We start from the raw sequence: 22,743 nt of genomic DNA, 5'->3' as shown, positions 1-22,743 counted from the left end.
GCAATATCCTAAAATTACAAATCACTGAACGTGACTCACCCTTCAGCATCTCTGATCTTTGGTCTGGCCCCAGACCCCCTCTCTGCTGAACTACTAGAGCTGATAGAATCACTAGAGTTACCGCTACTCCCACTGTCGCTACCGGGACCATGGTATCTCCCCCACCCCCCTAGGGGCACACGGCGCCCCATAGTGGGGGAGTTATCACTAGATGTGGTCTCTGGTGCGCTACTATCAATCGCTGCCATACCTGGAATGGAACAAAGGTTTGATTTTCTTAGTCAAGAAAAAATTGTATAGATAATGTTTTTTTTTGCAAAAATCTTTCTTAAAGGCCAGAACAAAAAATCTTTGTTTATAAACTTAGTGCCTGTTCAGTTTTACAAAAGAAATACTCTTGTCCTAACTCTGAACTACCATATAGTGTATAAAAATTTAATGTGTTTGTGCGCAAAAGAACCTAGTTCACTTATCGTAACGAGAAGGTGTTCCCTTGGTGTTGCTGGTTTGATTGACTGCATGTATTGCGCCACAGCACCTTTTTAAACCATGACATGGTGCCATGTAATGGAATAGATCTCATACATGTACTTCAAAATGTGGCTCCACAATACGTTGCAGGAAAGTACCCAATGTTGAAGCACCTTGAGCGTCACTGAGTGACGGATATTAGCGCAATATAAGAAACCACTATTATTACTATTATCATAAAGATATCATGAGAAGCAGTGCATGGAAGGACGTGTTGCTGGTCGTGCTGGAAGAGGAAGGCCGAAAGCTAGGGGGACTGACAACATTCATGCACTTAAAAGAAATAGCATGCATGTACATGAGCTTACGAAAACCACTCTGGACAGGGAGGCTTGGAGGGAGTTTGTTTCTCGGACCACCACGGGACGGCAGATGCCCTTTTGGACTTCAGAGAGAGAGATCACTTTCACTACCTCCTATTAACAAAATTTACTGTGCCGTTTCTTACCTTTGCTTCGTTTCTGATTCTTGCCGAATATCCTCCCCCAGTACATATAGCTACTACTCCGCCCACTGCCACTCCCACTGGCCCTGGTCTGAGCTTGCCTCCACTGGTCGATATCCGGCCCAACTGAGATCATTCCTGAGCATGCTGCCGGGTCTTCGTTCCAGCCAGTAGCGACGACATCGGAGGACGGCCTCGGGGGTTGAGACGGGGAGGGCATCACCCGCGACGCCGCCGCCGCCGTCGGAGCGTTCGATCGGTCCGGTGAGAGCGACTTACGAGAGTTCAAGTGTTGAATACAACTCGCTATACTTGGGGTGTCTTGAGAAGGGGCGGAGTTACGAGGAGGCGGAGGGGCGTTCGGGTCGGGGCGGACGTTACAAGTTGCTGCGTCAGGACCGTGATGAGACACTTCAGGTGCTCTTTCCCCGGACCCTTCATCTCGAGGGCTTCTACTCTGATGAGATCTACGATCGGAGTTGTCTTCCTCGACCATTGACGATGATGCGTTGCTATGACTACCATCGTGTTGAGAGGGGCGTGGGGAAGGTGTAGGGACGGGCTGGGAGGATCGCTGTGTCCGAGGACCTTGCTTGTCAAGAAGCGCATCTAGAATCTAAATCAAACGAGATGACACAAATCGTACTGATTTCAACTGCCTCAAGGTAAAACACCAATTTCAGAATTCCACAAATCTATGACACAATAACCCCTCAACCTTTTTTTAAAAACTTTTTATGACAAACATTTTTTTCAAGACAGTTGGGCCCAATATCATGGCTCTGCTATCGCTAAGCAAAGAAACGGCGCTAAGCATTAATGTTAGCGTATTTCACAGGTTAGCAGGAAATGTTTTATTGTGCATGTGCATTATACTCCAGGCTACTAGGCATTCTTCGCTTACACAGCTAGCAGAAATTTTTAGAATGGTGAATGCAAGCACAGAGTTTGGGGGTAAGCCGAGCCATGAAATTGATCCCTGTACTTTTGCAAGTTTTAATAAATTAAACACAGAATTACTCATTGAAATACAAATTTTTGCTTACAAGTTTCCAGACTCATAACAGAGGCTCAACCCTTCAAATTGATTCTCCATTATAAAGGGTTTTGGTAACTTTTGTAGTTTTTGGCCATGATATGAATCCCTACTCACTGTGAATGAAAATGTATGTTATATAATTTACCTTTAGAAGTTTCAGCTTCATTAGTTGTCAAGTTTTTAAGAAAAAAAGTGAAAATCACAGAGCAATTTTTTCAGGAGAGTCATGTAAATCACTGTACGTGCTAAAATTATTTTTGTGAAATTGTTTTACTCATTTCTCAAAAGTTAAATATAAATCAGTGCATGTTTGTGTTTTGTACCGTACAAAAAGTACCCAAAACATGTAACTATTTGATTTGTATTAACACTTTGATGAGACGAGTACTACTACTGAGACCAACCTTCCTGAGTTTGCTCTGATCGTCTTTATAATGCACCAGTAGCGTTGTGCTCAGCTCCCCTTTCTGTCTCCGAATCCCTTCACACAGCAGGGGATGCTCCGACTCAGAGACGTTGATCTTAACCGCCAGGGCTGCCACGGCTGCGTCAAACCCGCAGGTCTCATCGGTAGGGAGACGGTCTCGTGACGAGACGCAACGATTGTGGGAACGACTCAAGGAGGAGGTCTGACCTGGAGTATCAAAAGATTGTATTGTATATTCAACTTGCAGTGTTGTAATAAAATGTTATAACAAAAATAATAGAGCTAACTTAACATAGCGCCGGTATCCGCCTAAAGAAGGCTCTTATGGCGCTTGAGGAGGAAGACAAGTTAGGGCTAAGGATTGTGTGAGTGTGCTTGTTTGAACAGGTGTGATTTTCAGTTGGTTCCACACCCGGGCTGATGCTGCAGAAAAAGACCCGTTGCCCCGAACAGTAAAAGTCCTGGGCACATGTTATCTAATTTGCTGGAGGTTGATATTGCATTTGACAAAACCCTCAAAGACCATGGTACTAATGTAAATTGCATTGATATGTAATTGTAAAATGCAGTATTTAAGAACTAGTTATTATTATTATCATTATTAATTTAACAATTTTATTCCTGACCCACACATACCTGGCAAGGACAATGCATCGAAGATGAAGCTTGCCAATAAAGCTGCGCTCCTCAGCACAAGGGTGCCCTCGTGCAAATGTTGCGCTAACTGTCGTATCGTCGTTAACTCTGTTAACGTCAACGGCAGACGCTTCAATTGACCCACTAATTCAGACTCCTGATTGGCTAGTTTCACCTGAAGGTACAAAAAAAAACATGCAAAATGACGACTCGGGTAATTTTTCATTTTGTTTGTTTATACATTTAAAAGGAGCATAATCTTTGTTTAAATCCTGCAAAAACCCTATGATTATACCACTTTTGGTTCAAAAGTAGAAACACCAACAGAGATGTGAGAGAATAAAACTGAGATAAAGTGGTTTATAAATTGAGTTGTTTACTGAACATATTCAGCACATTTTCTTTTAATGCTAGTTTTAACCCCTGTTTGATGTCAGGCGAGGAAGTAGTCAATAAATGTAAAAAAATATTTTGGCAGTTAAATTATATTTCACTGGAAATTTAAGTATTTACAATTCCTCATACCTCCAGAGCCTTTGTTGATGCTGGTTGCCTAGGCAACTCCAGTCCGAACATCCCTATTTTGAATGCTAGATGGTGACAGTCAGGCTGCTCCGATAGGACGCTGCAGAGGAATGAAGCTTTCGCTAGCGTCATCGTAGCTAACGTGCTCTGTAGATGTACATGCTTCTTACGCGCCTGTGTAACATCATCACAAAAAAAAGAAAAGAATATCAACAAAATAATTTTCACAAGTTTACCCCTGTGTGTAGCTGGACGACAGGGACAATTTGCGTGTATTTGTATTTTTACTTCTTTTGGCATCCAGCAATGGAGAGCTGTTGATAGTACCAAACATTGTGAGAAACATTATGAAAAAACAATGAAAACAACTTCCCTCTGAAGTTAACGTACATTTTGAGAAAGATGTAATTTCTCACTAAAATATTTGAATTGAATTCGAGACCTCAGCTGAGGTCTCGAATTCAAGCAACTGAAAGCACACAACTCGTGTGACAAGGGTATTTTTTCTTTTATTATTATCTCGCAACTTTGACAACCGATTGAGCTCAAATTTTCACAGGTTTATTATTTTATGCATATGTTGAGCTACACCAAGTGAGAAGACTGGTCTTTGACAATTACCAATAGTGTCCATTGTCTTTAAGCAGCTCTATGAAATTGGGCCCCAGGGTTGAAGGAGAGGTTTGACTTACCCTGTTGGAGAGGTTACTGGGAGGAGGGTTATTCAGCTCAGGAGGGTTGTCCAGCATCTCTTCAGCGAGCTCTATTGCCAGCTTACAAGCATTCCTCGTGTAACCGTGGGCGTGTAGAGCTTCCGCTCGGGAAAACATGATCTGTACAGCAAAAGACAGAGTTAAGGCCCGGTCCCACTGCAGCGATAATGATAATGACAATGACGCAAAGAGAACGCATTCTATTGGTTGAATGAGTGTGTGCGTATTCTGCGTGTAGTGATTCAACCAACACAATGCGTTGTCTTTGCGTCGTGATCGTTATCCTTATCGCTGCAGTGTGACTCGGCCTTTAGATTTGAGCAGCACTTCTAAGGAGGTAGAGCTCCCCTTTTGGTAAATAAAAACACAAGACCACACAGCTTGTAGCTCAAAATGTTTACCATGCCTGGGCGACGGGTGAAATTTTCTACTCTACTAGTGAATAAAACCATTTAGATTATGAACAATAATAGCGTGAAACTTCTAAGACAAACATTTTGTGGAAGCCCGGGCAAATGAGTAAAAACATTTAGATTACCATTATCAACAGCATGAAACCTCAAAGATCAACATTTTGCGGAAAGCCCCGGGGAAATGTGTTCACAATTTTAGAATATGAACAGTAGCAGCGTGAACTTTAAATATCAACATTTTGTGGGAGTTCAAGGACAAACAAGTAAAAACTTGTAGACAATGAACAATAACATATGAAACTTCAAATATAGTTTTAGCTTTACCTCAATCTTGTCTTCCATCCGTTTAATCCTAGAAAACGGGTTGGGGGCGTCGCTCTTCTTTTTGGGCGTCTGTTCCGACAGTTTCGCCTTGGTGTCGTAGAAATACACCTGGTACTCATCCCCGGAATGCTGAGCCTCGTCAACGTCACCTTTGACCTGCTGGTTGCCATGGGAACCAGCTTCGAGCGAGGAATCCGAGTCTGGCAGCTGACCCTTCGGTGGGGTCTCCAGACTAACCTCTGCCGAGTCAACAGACTCATTGTGCTGTAAGTGTTTTACTTTGACTTTGCGTTTCCCGCCTGGTTTGGCGTCTCTACTTTGGGTTTCTAAGTGGGCACTGGGGTGGTGCACGGCACAAAGTTTGCTAGTCCTTGTTGCCCCTCCTTCGGCACCGGTCTCCTTGGGACAGGTGCAGTCGATAGCCTGAAAATCAGAGTCTGTATCTTCTGATCGGCTGGAGCTCAGCACACGTTGGTCGTCTACTCCCGAACTACTGCTACTGACGATGGATTCAGAGGAACTTAACCTGTGTAGTTCATTGCTTGAACCCTTCTGCGGCTCCCCGGATGATTTGGAATCTACCTCTGCCACAGTGGGACAGGCCGCTTCCTCCGTCGTGATTGGTGGACCCGATTGGGAGGGCTTATTCTGTTGGGTGTGCGGGGGAGTCCTTTTACTGGCTCTGTATTTCATGGCTTCGTCCCGGTTGGCCTTTGGGTCAGTGTAAGTGACCCCTTCGATTTGGTAATCTTTCCAGTCCATGAGGCAAGCTCCAATCGCTGGTTTGAAACCGGTGAAAACCTCAATGTCGACACGACGAACATTTGTCACATTGCCGACGGTGTTGGCGAAATTTGGTCCTCTGCCCTTCCGCACTTTGTCGATGACCTGAAGATGCCATTTGCGAAGCTCGTCCTGAAGTTCTCCTCTTTCGAGCGGGGTGATCGCCGGATTGAGGGCTACGAGACGCCATAGAAACACAATCTCATCACACATGCTGGCACAGGCGTGCTGCGCAACTGCAGTGGTGCTGTTACTGTTGGCACGGTGACCGTGGTTACCGTGATGAGAATGAAGGGCGGACGTTCCAGTGCTGAACCACCAAATGACGATCTAGAAGACAATTGGACAAATCAAACAGTTCAAAAGGTCAGTAAATATTCCTGTATAGAGAGGTCTGTAGCATTTTTTCCAAGCAACTAAATTATTAAAAATACAAGCAATTCTTTCGGAGGAAAAAAGAAATCCTCAAAATTCATGGGTTAACAAGAGAAATCCTGTCAGTGGCTAAAGAACTACAAATAAATTGTCACTCTACAGTGCCTACAGAACTCCATCACATTACCTGATCGCACAAGATACACTCCTCCGTCATGATCTTGAGCAGGTTGACAGCGTTACTGTCCCTCCTGCGGCACATCTCACGGACGATGGACAGAAGGTTCCAGATGCCCTCGGGTTCTCTCCCCCTCAGCGGCCTCAGAAGATTGGTCCACTCCGCTGCTGCCTGAGGTGCACTCGACGAAAGGTACAGTGATGTCACGTCACTACAATCAGGGGGAAATTGATAGTAATAATGTTGGCTTCTTAGCTCTCATAACCCTCACTTAGTGATGCACATTGCGCTTCAACGTTCAGTATTTTCCTGCAAGGTATGCAGAGCTACATTTTGAATTATGCGACCAATTCTTTTGCATAGCACAACGTTTAAAAGATGCTGTGGCGCAAAATATGCAGTCAATCAAACCAGGAACACCTATGAGTGCACTTGGCTCTTATACGTGTGTAACACAACACACGAGACCAACAGTTTTTAGTCCCATCCGAAGGATGCAGTAGTAATGGTTCAGTGGCTTGCTCAGGGACACAAGTATCAAGACTGGGACTTGAGCCCTCACTCTGCTGTACAGAAACACCAGCCGTCGATTTCACAAAGAGTTAGAACTCGTCTTATCTCGAGTTAGGACAAGTAAATCGTCCTAACTTAGGATTAATCTTAAGGTCTGCATGCTACAGTGCAGGGTTGGGACTCGTCGTAAGTCCTAAGATTAGTCTTAAGTTATGAAGAGTTTTGTGAAATCGACGGCAGGGCCCAATTTCATAGTGCTGCTTAACGGTAAGCAAATTTGCGTGCTTACTGTAGCAGAAAAATTTGCTTAAGCCTTAGCGTATAGCACAGGTTAGCAGAAAAATTGGGCGACCATATTGCGTGTGTATCGTGGATTTGCATTGTGACGTCATTTATTTTCGTGTGGTAAGCACCGGAAGGTTAGCATGCCTTTTCGTGTGCTTACGGTTAGCAGCGCTATGAAATGGAAATCGCACAGTAAGCAAAATATCGGCCAGTAAGCAAAAAATCGGCCGCTAAGCAGAGCTATGATATTGGGCCCAGAGCTTGAGTCATGTGCTCTTATCCGCTCGGCCATCTCGTATGAAAAAGAATGGATGTACACAAAAAACTAGTACACCCTGAGGTAAAATGTTGTAGCATGGAGCATTTTCGCGTGAGATACAACAATTTAGGTAAATCAGGAGACATACCATTAAAGCACTTTAAAACTTAACAATCTGCAAATTCTACTTAGACTCCTCTTTTGTTCTTTTTATGTCGCTACAATTTGGTTAAATTTTGCTTAGTTCCAATCATTTGATCATACCTAAAAACGATGGGGGTTGGTCCTGTGAAGCGTATCAGTGTTTTCTTAATGTTCTCATGCATGACGGCATCGTCCAGGAACCATCTCGTCTGCTCCGAGGCCGAGGGTCCGGCTGTAGGGTCGGGGGCTCCACATACCATGTTGATGGTATTGGCTTGAGAGGAGAGCAACTCATCCAAGAGGCGTTGGGCTGTCGGTAGGATCTAGGAGGTCAAACAAGGTCAAGATTCTCAACGTCTTCATGTTTAAAGGCACTGGACACTATTGGTAATTACTCAAAATAATCGTTGTCATAAAAACTTACCAAGGTGTCCAGAGTCTTTAATGTTCACTCAAAATATCAAACAAAAATAATTTACAACAACAAAGTTTTTAAGCCATGAAAAATAAACAGTAAGTAAGAAAAACCTCGCTACAGGGCATAACTCCTCGAGATGAAACACACTTTAGAACAAATTCAAGTTGTTTTCAAATAAATTTTTACCTGACGAGGAAGTTCACTGATCAAATACTGCGAGAACTTCTGCAATTGATCTCGATGGAGACGCGACAGTGACTCAGAGACTGGTGCCCTCAAGCAGACCTGAGTGGAATGGATGATGCGATACAGACACAGAGCAACGACGTGACTGCACCACTTGCTCGCCGAGGAGCACGTACAGGAGCAAGAGGAGATACGGCGACGATCAAAGGTGATGGCGACGTTGAAGGTACCCTGCTGTGTCATTCCCTGGGAGGGCACGACTGTCCCGCTCAGATGGAATCCTGTCAATGACAGACAACGACAGACAAGAGATAACAATGGTCACTTTGATTGGGAATTGTGGGCTAGTTAAATAACTTGCGGGCGACCCAAAATTGTTGTTGATTTGTCTGGCGGGCGAGTGACAAAAAAAAGTTAAGGGAAACCCCTGTGCACCCCAATGGACTACTCCAGTTCTCTAGTTTTTATTACGTCGCAAGAGGACCAAACCATAACAAGTCCTGCAGGCTAGATTTTTCCCAAAGCTTTTATTTACCACAACACATCAAGACATGCCGTGACAGGCCATAACCTGCCATTGGAGGTCTTGCGAAAAATATTTATGGTCTGAAAAAGTTCTGACGAGCACAGTGACTGCTAAGTAAGTTTTACCACTTGCCAGGAATACCGTCGATAGATCACAGTGGAAACATCAGGTCACATAGCAAACTTGTTGCATGGATAAATCCTTACGAAACACTGCTCTAATTCTTCCTACCTATTTGAAGAGCATCCTTGACGGCTTTACTCTTGACCATGTGCTCCCCCTTCTGGTATTCATCGGGGCTGCCATTGGCCAGACACGAATATAATCTGCATAAATGAATATTCATGAGCTGTTATAATCACTGAATGGCTGATAGATTAATGGTGCAAAACTAAGTATATTACCCAGCAAACACAAGTCTGCATAAAATTAACATAAAAGATACTTTTAAAGCCATTATACACTTTCGGTAAACAGTATTGTCCAAGTCCCACACTTCGTGTATCACAACTTATATATAAAATAACAATCCCGTGGAAATTTAGGCTCAATCGGACATCGGAGCCGGGAGAAAATAACGGGAAAACCCACTCCTGTTTTCGCGCGTTTCGCCGTGTCATGACATGTGTTTATAACACATTCGTAATTCTCGTTAACGAGAATTTATATTGTTTTACCGTTTTCTCAAAAAGTAAAGCATTTCATGGACTAATATTTCAAGAGAAGTCTTTCACCATTACCTTCTGTAAACCCTGTAAATTATTTGTAAAGCTGTGAACTTTTTTTTTTTTTCTGTACCGGAAGGGTCCAATGGCTTTAAGTAATCAGCATAAATATTGTCATTATTATTACTGCTGCCAACAAAGCCTTGACTAGGGTTCAATTTCCGAAAGAGCTCTGACCGATCAAGGACGTCCATCAATCTTAATTACTCATCGCCAAGTTGGCCTCACATTACAAAATCACAACGGCCAAATTGACAACTCAACTTATAGGGAGGGTTGCACCTTTGGAAATTACACATAAAATTAATGACCGTAAAAACAAAACAATTTTGACAAAGGAGAACAATTTTGTAAAGAACTCAGTCCGCGGTAGTGCAGTTGATAACGATCCTTTAAGCTAAAGTAGTAGTCCCAGCTGATTTTCTATACCTTCCGCCCAGGTAGATTAGGTTAGAAAAGTTCTTTTTAGAACTGAGAAGTCTCTCTCTGTGGTAGTAGAAAATATAGCAAGACACTTCTCTAAAGAACAAACTCTACCTGGCAAGTAGATACACACATGGTGATACGGCAAACCAAATATATATAATTTTCACAAACATGTTCACAGACTATGAACGAAGTTTGAAACTTACCTGACGTCTTCTTCGTTCTCAGGGAAACTCCAGAAAGCGATTCTCAGCTGAAGATTCTCCGGGACAGGAGGGTACATTCGCTCCACAACCTCAAATGGAAAATGGAGGGCTACGGTCTTAGCAGCTAACTCTACCAATTGAATAACTGCATTGGAAAACAAAAATAAAACTAAGTCACTAATTTGTTAAGGTAACTTAAGATGTGTTGATTCTTCATTTTTAAGCCATTATACACTTTCGGTACAGAAAAAAAAGAAAGTCCACAGATTTACAAATAACTCACAGGGTTTACAGAAGGTAATTGTGAAAGACTTCCTTGAAATATTATTCCATGAAATGCTTTACTTTTTGAGAAACATTAAAACAATATCAAACCTTGATAGCGAGAATTACGGATTTATTTTGAACACATGTCATGACACGGCGAAATGTGCGGAAAGAAAGGTGGGTTTTCCCGTTATTTTCTCCCGACTCCGATGACCGATTGAGCCTAAATTTTCACAGGTTTGTTTTTTTATATCGAAGTTGAGGTACACGAAGTGTGAGCCTTGGACAATACTGTTTACCGAAAGTGTCCAATGGCTTTAACGTAGATTATTCTTTGGTTTTAACCAAACATTGATGTGTGTTTAAGCACTGTATAGGGCCTACTCAGTCCTATGACGACTCCAGTGAAAAATCCACCAAGGTGGGATTCGAACCCACAAATTTCATCTGGAAATGTTCTGAATTTAAAACAGTGCTTTTTACACACATTGGTATACATCTAGGTAAACTGATACACATTTGAACATATATTACCCAAGGTATACATGTTTTTCCTCTAGCTACCAAGCAATCTCGGTGGTCTCCGTAAGACATCTGCTCTACATATACATATAGAATGGCAAAGGTCTTGGGTTTGAGTGCTACCCGAGTAACATGCCTCTTGATTTTTTTCACAGGACACAGACAAAACACCATCAGTGCATGGGTAAAACCGAAGAATTTTCTTTAGCCCAAATGTAAGTTTAACACATTAGATTTAAATAAAGAAATTTTGAAATTTATAGGTTTTGTAGCAATTTTGTTAAATCAAAGCATCAACTTTCCAAAGATATACATGTAGGTCGGATGTTTTTGATACATGTAGTAGGTAACATGCGGCTGTACTTAAAATGAAACTATTTAAAAAAAAAATAACAGTTTAATCCATCGAAAAATAGTAAACAAATCAATCATATTGCGGTCCTCACTTGGCCCCCCAATCAAAAGAATGAAAGGGCAACAAAAGAAACCAAAACCAGACAGCAATTTAGTTTGTTATTGACCCATTGCTACCAGCCCTGGGCTCCCAGACATGGCTTGCTGCCTGCATGATAACAACACAAACTCTAGCCTTGAACTCGTCGTAAAACAGAGGCTAAACATTTTCAGTCATGACAAGTCGTTCCTGCTATAAATTCCCCACCCCAATCTCTCCCATTTCCACCACTGAAAACCACAAAACAGAAAATGTTCAGCCGAGAAAAAGCTTTTCCCCGAGATGGAACATTACTTCCAGTTGCTTCAGTTTAAACCTTGCCTCAAGCCATTGATGTGTGACAATACATGTTGATTGCCCCCCCCTTTACGCCATGTAAGAATCTCTGACAACAAAATTGGCGAACATTAATCTTTGTTTTCTTTTTACCGAAGTGTGACCGGTAACTTTGATGACATTTTCTTTATTCTAATTGAAAATTGACAAACAACACTTTACTTTCACTTTAAAGATTACTTTATATCAAATAATTTGGTGTTTTCCTATTTGGAATTATTCTTTCTGCGTGGAAATAAAGCCCTCCGGATTTTCAGCTATAAAACGGACCATTTTTTCAAATGAAATTTTCCAAAGTTAGTTTGATTGTACATAATTACACAAGATTTAAACAATCAGAAGTTTCAAAAACCAAAGGTTTACCGAGCGTTTTTCTTCCCTTTAACAATCTTACTTATTCATGTTGTCTTTTCTTGCCACCTCCCTGGGATAAAAAAAATGTGTCGCACAGATCAGGAAACTGGGCTGATATCACATTTCCAGATCCAGCACTCACAGTAAAGTCTTCCTAAACCATCATAACAGGATATGATGGTTCAACACTGTACAAGTTTTTCATTCTTCATTTTGACGTTTTCGGAAACACCCCAACTATTGAGGGTTTGATATTTTATGGTTATTCTGCTTCCAATGGAAGACTTTTGGGGACACCAGGGTCTAATTTCATAGAGCTGCTAAGCACAACATTTTGCTTAGCATGAAATTTCTTCCTTGATAAAAACAGGATTACCCACAAAATTTCATTTGTTGCATATTGCTTGTCACTAGTGTTCAGCTTTTGTTTGCTAAATGCTGAAAATCACATGAACATTTGGTGGTAATCCTGTTTTTATCAAGGAAGAAATTGAATGCTTAGCAAATTGTTGTGCTTAGCAGCTCTATGAAATTGGGCCCAGAAGGTGACTTGCGAGGGAAAAACCATTGTTTTTCGGAAAAATGTGCGCATGCTAAAACAATCAAAATTGACCTGGCAAGTCTTCTGCCACCTACATGTAGCCTTCCAGAGTTCCCAATTCTCAAACTGTATGTTTGTACAAAAAAAGCTTGCAAAAGCCACATGCTTAGCACAGTTAACAAATCGTGCTTAGCAGATTCTAAACACATTGTTGGGACTGGTGCTCCGCCAATTCCTCCTTGGCATGATAATTTGCAAACAGATTCTTATCTCAATCAAACACGGATAAAGGGACCATGATTCATCAACACACAAGAGGATAACTCCATTTGTTAACAATTGTTTTTTTAACACTTAGGCCCCTACTTAACACCGATGTGTATTGAGCCACCGTATACTCAGTACTTTCCCGAGATCTGTGACAAGTAATTCACGGGCGAATCATTCAGGGGGATCGAACACACAACCTTTGCATTGCCAGAGCAGATGTCCATACCACTAGACCTCTTTGCCTGTGGATTTTTCGTCTTCACAGAACTTTGGAAAGTACCCCAGTATAACAGTGCTTAAAGGCAGTGGACACTATTGGTAATTACTCGAATTAATTATCAGCTTAAAACCTCAACTTGGTAACGAGTAATGGGGAGAGGTTGATAGAGTAAAACATTGTGAGAAACGGCTCCCTCTGAAGTGGCGTAGTTTTCGAGAAAGAAGTAATTTTCCACAAATTTGATTTTGAGACCTCAAGTTTAGAACTTAAGGTCTCGAAATCAACCATCTAAACGTACACAAGTTCGTGTGACAAGGGTGTTTTTTCTTTCATTATTATCTCGCAACTACGACGGACCAACTGAGCTCAAATTTTCACAGGTTTGTTGTTACATGCATATATGTTGAGATGCACCTAGTGAGAAGACTGGTCTTTGGCAATTACCAATAGTGTCCACTGTCCTTTAACCTCGATGCAAAATTAACATCTAAAATTAATCCCATGTGGAATGACTTGTCTAATTTTGAAGAAACACCACTTTGGCCATGAGAGGATGATGAGGAGACCACTTAGCACACAACATTTCAAAGAATGTTTTTCAGGGTTGTTTTTAAAATGACGCAATGGTGGACAAGAAAAGAAAGCGATCACAGACCCAGCTGAGAAGTTGTAAGCCTATGAAAACACACGCAACTGGTAATACAAAAGAAGGAAAGATTGTTAAGGTCAGCAAGAAAAAAGTATGCATCCAGACATTTGAAGGCCAGTTTTGTGAGGGAGGGTAATACACTTTCTGAAGACTAATTCCAAGGATATTTTTTCTTCTACACTCAAGAAGCCAAATAAGCAGTTTCAATGACCCCAACCCCTGCTCAAGAACAAACTTTACAAGGTTGCTACTAGAGATTAAAGAGTCCATAAGTTCAGTAGATGTCAGCGTGACCTCGGACATTTAAAAACATTGCTGGAGCTCTCTCCAGACTAAACTGTCACATTATATGGATTGTTGAGATCATAGGGGGGGGGGGGGGGGGGGGGCAGTCAATCCCTTTGTTGATTCCATCACAACAGATTTCAGGGGCATATTGTGGGTACAGGTTGGGACCAAGCTGTGAGCTGACCCAGAAAGCTAAATGACTGACAATGGAACAAACAGCTGACTAAAGAGCAACACTGATCACCCCTTGCACCAAACAAAAAGGCTGTTACAAAGACGATAAAGAACCCTTCTGAAAATAAAATGATTGTTTTGTTTGTTTTTTGTATTTCTTTGTCCAAGTGCAAAGGCAGATCAAGAACGTGTGTCTCCATTTTAACAAGTTGTCAGGGATTGTACAATTATTATGTGCCAGCTGTGTTTGTACAATCAATATTGACCCTAACCATTATAACATTTGCATTCTTTATTTGTAAAGTGAAGTTTATTTATTCTATTTCATTTTTTATTTTTTCTATTTACCTGGGGGGGATCTTTTTGGTAATTGTCAAAGACCAGTATTCTCACTTGGTGTATCCCACGTAAGCTTTAAGTAACAAACCTGTGAACACTTTGGCAAGAAAATAATGAAAGGAAAAAACACCTTGTTATGTTACACAGCTTGAAGCCTCTCTTTTGATGTTTTAGTAAAAAAACTATTTCTAACGTCTTCAAACAAGACATTTCTAACGTCTTCAAACAAGACTACAAATACACCCTCCGACATGCAGCATTCAGCTCCAGAACAAAGGCAGTCACGCGTGAATCACTAATTCTTGAATCAAGACTAAGACTAGAGGTAGAGTCTAAGAGGGAGAGTACGTTGTCTTGGCAGTAAAGGCACTGGACACTATTGGTAATTACTCACAATAATTGTTAGCATAAAAACTTACTTGGTAACAAGCAATGGAGAGCTGTGATATAAAACATTGTGATAAATGGCTCCCTCTGAAGTAACGTAGTTTTCGAGAAAGAAGTAATTTTCTTCTAAAATATTTGAATTTGTATTCGAGTCTTTCTGGATTAGATTTTGAGGTCCCGAAATCAAGCATCCGAAAGCACACAACCTCACACTACAAGGGTGGTTTTTTCTTCCATTATTATCTCGCAACTTCGACGTCCAATTGAGCTGAAATGTTCGCAGGTTTGTTATTTTATGCATGTTGAGATACACAAGTGAGAAGACTGGTCTTTTACAATTACCAATAGTGTCCAGTGTCTTTAAGAGGGAGAGTATGTTGTCTTGGCATTAATCTCTCGGCTAGACACATGATGTCTCATAAATGCTGAAGAAGTAAAATCGGACTCAACTTGCAGGGGATTCTGTCCTGTATCTTGGTCAACCGATATATCACTTCCCTTCCTCTCGCTAGCTGACAACTGTTTTTTAGAAGCGACTGCTTGGTGCATCACACCAAAGCAAAGATCCAAAGTTAGTTGGAAAGGAAAAGAAACAGGTCACGGTCATAACCTTAATTAAAGGCACTGGGGTCGATTTCACAACGAGTCCTAACTTAGGACTAGTCTTAGGAGATATTAAAAAACGTATGGGTAGTTCCTAAGTTAAAATGAGTAACTTGCCTACGTCGAGAACAGACTAGTCTTATGTCAAAGACGAGATTCTCACTTGATGTATCCAAACATGAAAATTTTGACTCAATTGGGTCATCGAGGTTGCAAGAAAATAATAGAAGAAAAAACACTCTTGATGCACAAAACATTGATGAAAAATAGATCACTATTATTCTTATGACTTGACAAGACAGAGTCGATTCTGAGCAGTGTCAGTCATCCAATTAGATGACCACGGACACAAATTTACCATTAACAAAGAATATCTTATAACCGCAGAAACTATGGTTACCAGCTAAGATTCTTACTAGATTGATACTGTCAATTACTGGTTCCCTGCTAGATATTCTGGTGATATACACCAGCGGGGAATCTGAGAGATGAAGTAACCGCCTCGATAGGCCCTCTTCCTTAAATAGCACAATGCGCCCATTGAGTGTACATCACAGGTCTTTTCAACCCAAGCATTGCCCCGTTTTTTACAAACTGGGAGCAGTTAGCATTTTTATAAAACATGTATAAAATCTTAGGCCCGATTTCAAAATCATGTACTGTAAGCATTTAAAAACCCTTCTAAAAACACAGAAAACTGGTACCCTGCCAGAATTCCACAAGGTTTACATTGCTGCAACTGGTGCCCAACTCAATTTTGCATAGTGAAGATAGACATGTCCTAGCAGTATTTTCTGCTCTACAATGTACATGTATGAATTTGGGCTATTGTTTATGCCATCTTTAAATTCAAGTCATCAAAATTGGATATCTTTACATGTATAGGTCATAAAGGGTGTTTACTGAAATAGCATATCTTGTGTGTGTGGGGGGGGGGGAACCACACATATTACAATGTGCACTTGCAAAACAATACCCTCTTTCTATAATTAGACTTGTCCACAACTCTATCTACTACATGTAAGTGTACATTGTTCATATATAGGTGATAAAGGCACAAGTGTTGAAATCTGAAAAATCTATTCTACTTTCCACACTACATTGTACATGTACACGATAAAGAATTATTTATCTGTAAAACTCTTGGGAGCGACTTGTTGAATATAAATTGTTTTGCACTTTGCACGATACATGTATGGTAGCCTCAGGATCAGAGTCTGAACTACTACCCTGGAGCTGGAGTAGCACAGAGCGGCCTGAGGTTAAACCACAAACACTCTGGGGGTACAGTGGGCCCAGATAACAATCACTTTATCAACAAACTCTCCTTAAAGACATGGACACTATTGGTAACTGTCAAACAAAGACCAGTATTCTCACTTAGTGTATCTCACATATGCATAAAATAACAAACCTGTGAAAATTTGGTCATAGAAGTTGCGACATAATAGTGAAAGAAAAACCCTTGTCACACGAAGTTGTGTGCTTTTAGATGGTTGATTTCAAGACCTCCAATTCTAAAACTGAGGTCTCGAAATCAAATTCGTGGAAAATTACGTCTTTCTCTAAAACTATGCGACTTCAGAGGGAGCCGTTTCTCATAATGTTTTATACTATCAACCTCTCCCCATTACTCGTCACCAAGTAATGTTTTATACTAATAATTATTTTGAGTAATTTATACCAATAGTGTCCACTGCCTTTAAAAATGAAAAAAACAAAAAACTCTTTGTTTGAGACTGGTTCAGATCATAACATGCACAAAAACACACTGTCATATCACTCTCAAGAATGTTTTGTTGAATTTTTTCTCTGAGTTACGTTTCAAGCCATCACTTTACTCCACCCCATTGCAGACGGAAACACACCATGACCAGCGACTTTTCTATCAAAGGTGGAGCTCTGAAAATGTCCAGTCCCTTTCCCCACCCCCCCCCCCCCCCTTAATTTGTATACCACTTTATTCCTTGTTGCATGGTTCTACTAATAATATTAGTATAATATTATTCAGTTTTTATAGCACTTTTTCACACCCGAAGGGCGTCCCAAGGCACTTCAAATTAATACCCCTGGTCGCTGGGCCTTAAATCATTCCTTAAACCATCTCAGTTCACCATATAATGCGCTACTCGGCTCAATCAATCACAACAACCATCTCTGCCCTCACAGGTACCTATTTTATCCCTAGGTGGAGAGAAGCAGGACACAAGTGTCAAGACCGGGATTCGAACCCACACTGCTTGGAGTTCAGTGCTCTTATCCGCTCGGCCACGACACCCTATTATAAACATTCTAATATTTCCTCTTCAGTTTCAGGAGAAAATTTTCAGTCGACCCAGTGAAGCTGCACTGCATATTTGATGGATCAAAATAAAAATCATAAATAATGAATAAACTCAATAAATATCTCATTCAAATACTTGTAAGTTCCAATTACAGTTTAGTCATTAAATTTAGTGAATCAATTTCCTTTCCTTTCGGCATTTACCTGACTAACACCACAACCCACCACTTACTCATGGTCTTGTGATTACATTTAACGATTCCACATCTTCTCACCAGGAGAAAAGTCTTTCATTAGTCATGAAAGACTCTCCTTCCTGAATAAGTCATTTACCAAGAAACCTGACCACATCTCAGAATGTCTTAATTCATTTGCATACAGATCATAATGTCAGTGAGTAAACAACTTGGATTAGAATCACACTACCCCTCCCTCCCCCCCCCCCCTCTCTTTTCTTGGTAACTTCAGATTACCATTATTCACACAAGGACATGGGATGTTCTTAATCACCTGGAACCCTTGCTTCATTGCATGTCCTTGAATCACAGGATACCAGTAAATATTCATGAACCCAGAGGGGGGGGGGGACAGTGTTTCAAAACCGGAGGGGAGGGTGTTAAAAATGGGGCGGCCAAGTTGTCATAATTTCAAAGACAACACACCGTTACGTGACCAACATTGAAAATCCACAATGGATAAAATTACAAATTCTTCATGATAATTTATGAATAACCAAGACATCCGTACTGATCCTGATGGTCAAATCATGGAGACCTTCCTCCATGGTCAAATTAAAGTGTGTAAAAGCAGACCCCCTCCTACCCCTTTTACTAACCATATACATGTAGGATCATGCATCTGCTTTGTACTGATACAGTACACCATGTACATACCCAGAGAACGAAGACTAGTGGGATACAAGTACTTTGTACATTGTACATCATGAAGCAACAACACCACTCATTCTTGTTTAAAGGAACACGTTGCCTTGGATCGGACGAGTTGGTCAAAACAAAAGCGTTTGTAACCGTTTTTTATAAAATGCATATGGTTGGAAAGATGTTTTAAAAGTAGAATACAATGATCCACACAAGTTTGCCTCGAAATTGCGTGGTTTTCCCTCTACTGTACAAACTAACATGGTCGGCCATTTATGGGAGTCAAAATTTTGACCCCCATAAATGGCCGACGTGTTAGTCGACGTGGTAAAAGGAAAACCACGCAATTTCGAGGCATGTTTGTGTGGATCATTGTATTCTACTTTTACAACATCTTTCTACCCATATGCATTTTATAAAAAACGGTTACAGAACGCTTTTCAAAGACCAACTCGACCGATCCAAGGCAACGTGTTCCTTTAAAGCCATTATACACTTTCGGTGAACAGTATTGTCCAAGTCCCACACTTCGTGTATTACAACTTATATATAAAATAACAATCCTGTGGAAATTTAGGCTCAATCGGACATCGGAGTCGGGAGAAAATAACGGGAAAACCCAATCCTGTTTTCGCGCGTTTCGCCGGGTCATGACATGTGTTTACAACAAATCCGTAATTCTCGCTAACGAGAATTTATATTGTTTTACCGTTTTCTAAAAAAGTAAAGCATTTCATGGACTAATATTTCAGGAGAAGTCTTTCACCATTACCTTCTGTAAACCCTGTAAGTTGTAAATCTGTGAACTTTTTTTTTTTTTCCTGTACCGAAAGGGTCCAATGGCTTTAAAACTGGAGTTCATTATGTTAAGTACAAAGCATTGTTCAACATGAAGCCACAACATTACACAATATCGGCAGGCCTACAGGATGTAGTAACATTTCAAGTAACCTGTGGTTTAGCATGGTAACCAAAAACTAGCGCCAGGTACAATTGGACTGGTGGCAGACGACTTCTGCCCACAGAAGATTACAACAGTTGGGGTGGTGACCTCCAGTGTGGTCTTACAATCTTGAATTCCAAACAAAGACATTTTCCCTGACTCATCTGTTTTAATACAATTAATGCCCCATGCAATGTCTTCAATACCGAAGCCACACAAATTCTCTTTTTGTGTGTGTGTGGATCACTATAGTCAGTGTGGTTTTTCTTCATATTGAGTGAGTCATGTAGACTAGCAAAGTCCTCTGTTCGTTCTTTGAACTGGCCCCCAGATCCATTTCCAAGTTACTCTATAATACAGGGTCAGTGCACCCCTATCAAATAGAGTTTCATTTATTTGCTTTTTAAATGAAAATCATAAAAACCTTCAAGAGTTTGTTTCAGGAAAAACAAATATAGCAAAAGCAGTCAGCAGACTAGACAAGTCTATGAACCAATCAAGCTGTCCATGGGTTTCCCACCCACACATGGACAGGTGTGGGGAACAAAGGACTCAAGATCTGGAACAGGCTTTGTGTTTACCCCTCCATTGTTCCAGTATGTACCTTGTTGACTACAAAATTAATTTACAATCCCCCCCAAAACAATTATGAAAGGGGACAAAGGAAAAGAAGCAAAGTGTGGAAAATGACCATCGTTTTCAACGGAACACATGTGCACAATTGAAAAAATCCTCACACGTGTGTAAACTTGTAACTTAAACATTGGGCTGTCATTGAATGGGTTTAAATGTTACTATGGTTACATAACAGCGGACATTGTACGATTAACTCACATTTATAACGCTTGACTAAAGTACCACAATTTTACAAAGAAAAAGTTCAATATTTAAACAAATAATGGAGACCGCCAATATTGGGCTACAATGAAGATAGCTCAGTTGGTAGAGCGCTGGCACGTTAATCCGAAGGTCGTTGGTTCGAAACCCACTCTAGTCAATTCTTTGTTCAACCCCGAAAATCATTTAAAATCTTACCCAGTCAGTTTCCCTTGTGGTTTATATTGATATCTGAAACAAAAGGTTGCATCCCCTTAAGATGATCCCCAGGCTGCCGCTTCCCAGCTTGTATCGTAATTTGGGTGTGATCCCTGGCTAAACGGGAGTTTTATGGCTTCTGACTGGCACCCCCGAACAAAGATAGTGACAAAATAGGGTGAACACCAATATAGGGCTAGATAGCTCAGTTGGTAGAGCGCCGGCATGTTAATCCGGAGGTCGTTGGTTCGAATCCCACTCTAGTCAATTCTTTGTTCAACCCCCAAAATCAAAATTATTAAGTTTTTTTTTTAAATCTTTGTGTATGAGTATGACTAAAGTCATTCTTGAATTACAGTGTTACGTACACAGATAGCAACCTGTACAACGTTTTCAATTATAATGAAGTACACTTGATCAGCCATGGGTATAAACTGTCTTTAGGGAAAGCAATAAATAATTGAAAAGTTCCTTCAGTTTCATAAAATTTGAGCCGAAAAGTGCTGCCTAAATTGATTACAAATTTACATTTGGCACGTCGACTATGTGTGCACTGTCCTTTCTTTTAATGGCAGAACTGTGTGGCAACACATTCCTTTGTTCCAGAGTGACATTAAAATGCCTTATCTTCAATTATCTCCCGTTACATAGGTGCTAACAACTGCCAACAATTATCAGTACTGGACAATGGACTCCACAACTTCATGAAAAAAGATTCTTGTTTCCTGTAAATTACAACAAAAACATTCAACAGCCTCCTAATTTTGCTGTCAAATCAAACAATTTCTTGTAGTTTCTTAGGGAACAGTCAAAACAACATTTCGAAACAGCCCTCCCATTCAACAACAACCCCGCAAAAGGTTATGTCAGGATTGTCAACATATCCTAGGTGGTGGATGCTTCGTTTTTGAAAGGGCAAGGGCACCAAAGCATTTTCTCCTTTGTAAAGGGCACCCCTCTGAGGAGATTGTAAATTTCTACTGCAGAGCATTTCAAGGGCACCAAGGCAACCACCAGGGGGCATGAAGGCAATCGCCTTCGGTGCCTTCATGATGTATCAGGCCTGAATATTATAGATGGATGTTACATGTAGATGTTCACTCTATCAGTTGAATGACCTACAAGAGTGACCAACATGTAGTCCTTCAGTTGATGACCACTAATCAAATTAAAACCAGTCCCTTGCAAGCTAAGCATACATAATGAGCTTATCTACATTTGAGGACAAATGGACTCTAAATGAACAAAGGCAACCAAACCAATAATCACCCCTCAAAGTCAAATGCTTTTCCTTGAAACTGATCCCTTCTGAAGGTCAAGGTTGATTCCATTGGAGGGGGGGGGAGGTGTCGGAATTCAGAAAGGGTGAAGGGGCATCAACATAAGCCTTTTTGAGGTATGGCGGACATACAATGTTTTACGCGCGCGCCCCAAATGTGGGCAACTCATAGATAAAGAATATAATACCTAGATCGGCCGCGCGTACATACGTGCCCTAAGCCGCAGTAGTGTTGTAGCATTGTGTCCGCCATATCTCAAAAAGGCTTAAAGGAACACGTTGCCTTGGATCGGTCGAGTTGGTCTTTGAAAAGCGTTTTTGACCGTTTATTATAAAATGCATATGGTTAGAAAGATGATGTAAAAGTAGAATACAATGATCTACACAAATATGCCTCGAAATTGCGTGGTTTTTTTTTTACCTCGTCCAATAACACGGTCGGCCATTTATGGGGGTCAAAATTTTGACCCCCATAAATGGCCGACCGTGATAGTTCGCGACGTAAAAAGAAAAACCGTGCAATTTTGAGAGATACTTGTGTGGATCATTATATTCTACTTTTAAAACATCTTTCTAACCATATATATTTCATAACAAACGGTTTCAAACGCTTTTTATAGACCAACTCGTCCGATCCAAGGCAACGTGTTCCTTTAAGGTCCGCTGGCCAATTGCTAGTTATAACATCGGACATCATGTCATAACTCTCTCCAAGTGGCCCGGCTGGCTACTTCCTATTCAGGCCTACAACATTTTGCTAAAAGTTGTCTTTGTTTTTTGCTTCTTCAAATTATTGATTTTATGAATTACTTGTTGCATTTTCAACAAGTTTCAGGACTTAAT

General features: G+C 40.8%; 1 protein-coding gene and 1 non-coding gene across 2 annotated transcripts in view; one reads left to right on the top strand and one right to left on the bottom strand.

Moving 5' to 3' along the window:
- LOC139953322 (zinc finger SWIM domain-containing protein 8-like) overlaps window positions 1-22,743 on the bottom strand; it is a 33,959-nt gene that overhangs the window by 8,796 nt on the left and 2,420 nt on the right. Inside the window, exons 3-14 of the mRNA XM_071952817.1 lie at window positions 10,078-10,222; window positions 8,952-9,046; window positions 8,195-8,475; window positions 7,711-7,913; window positions 6,399-6,600; window positions 5,054-6,166; window positions 4,296-4,436; window positions 3,604-3,777; window positions 3,079-3,253; window positions 2,420-2,649; window positions 980-1,592; window positions 40-250 (exon numbers count right to left, since the gene is read on the bottom strand). Of these exons, the coding sequence (XP_071808918.1) occupies window positions 40-250; window positions 980-1,592; window positions 2,420-2,649; window positions 3,079-3,253; window positions 3,604-3,777; window positions 4,296-4,436; window positions 5,054-6,166; window positions 6,399-6,600; window positions 7,711-7,913; window positions 8,195-8,475; window positions 8,952-9,046; window positions 10,078-10,222 (3,583 nt within the window). The remainder of the gene's footprint in view (window positions 1-39; window positions 251-979; window positions 1,593-2,419; window positions 2,650-3,078; window positions 3,254-3,603; window positions 3,778-4,295; window positions 4,437-5,053; window positions 6,167-6,398; window positions 6,601-7,710; window positions 7,914-8,194; window positions 8,476-8,951; window positions 9,047-10,077; window positions 10,223-22,743) is intronic.
- Window positions 20,816-20,888, top strand: Trnan-guu (transfer RNA asparagine (anticodon GUU)). Its single transcript has one exon. It is a non-coding gene; the product is annotated as a tRNA-Asn (tRNA).

Source organism: Asterias amurensis, chromosome 21 (assembly GCF_032118995.1).
Source record: "Asterias amurensis chromosome 21, ASM3211899v1".
In the NCBI taxonomy this organism is placed as follows: domain Eukaryota; kingdom Metazoa; phylum Echinodermata; class Asteroidea; order Forcipulatida; family Asteriidae; genus Asterias; species Asterias amurensis.
This window is presented reverse-complemented; position numbering and strand designations above follow the sequence as displayed.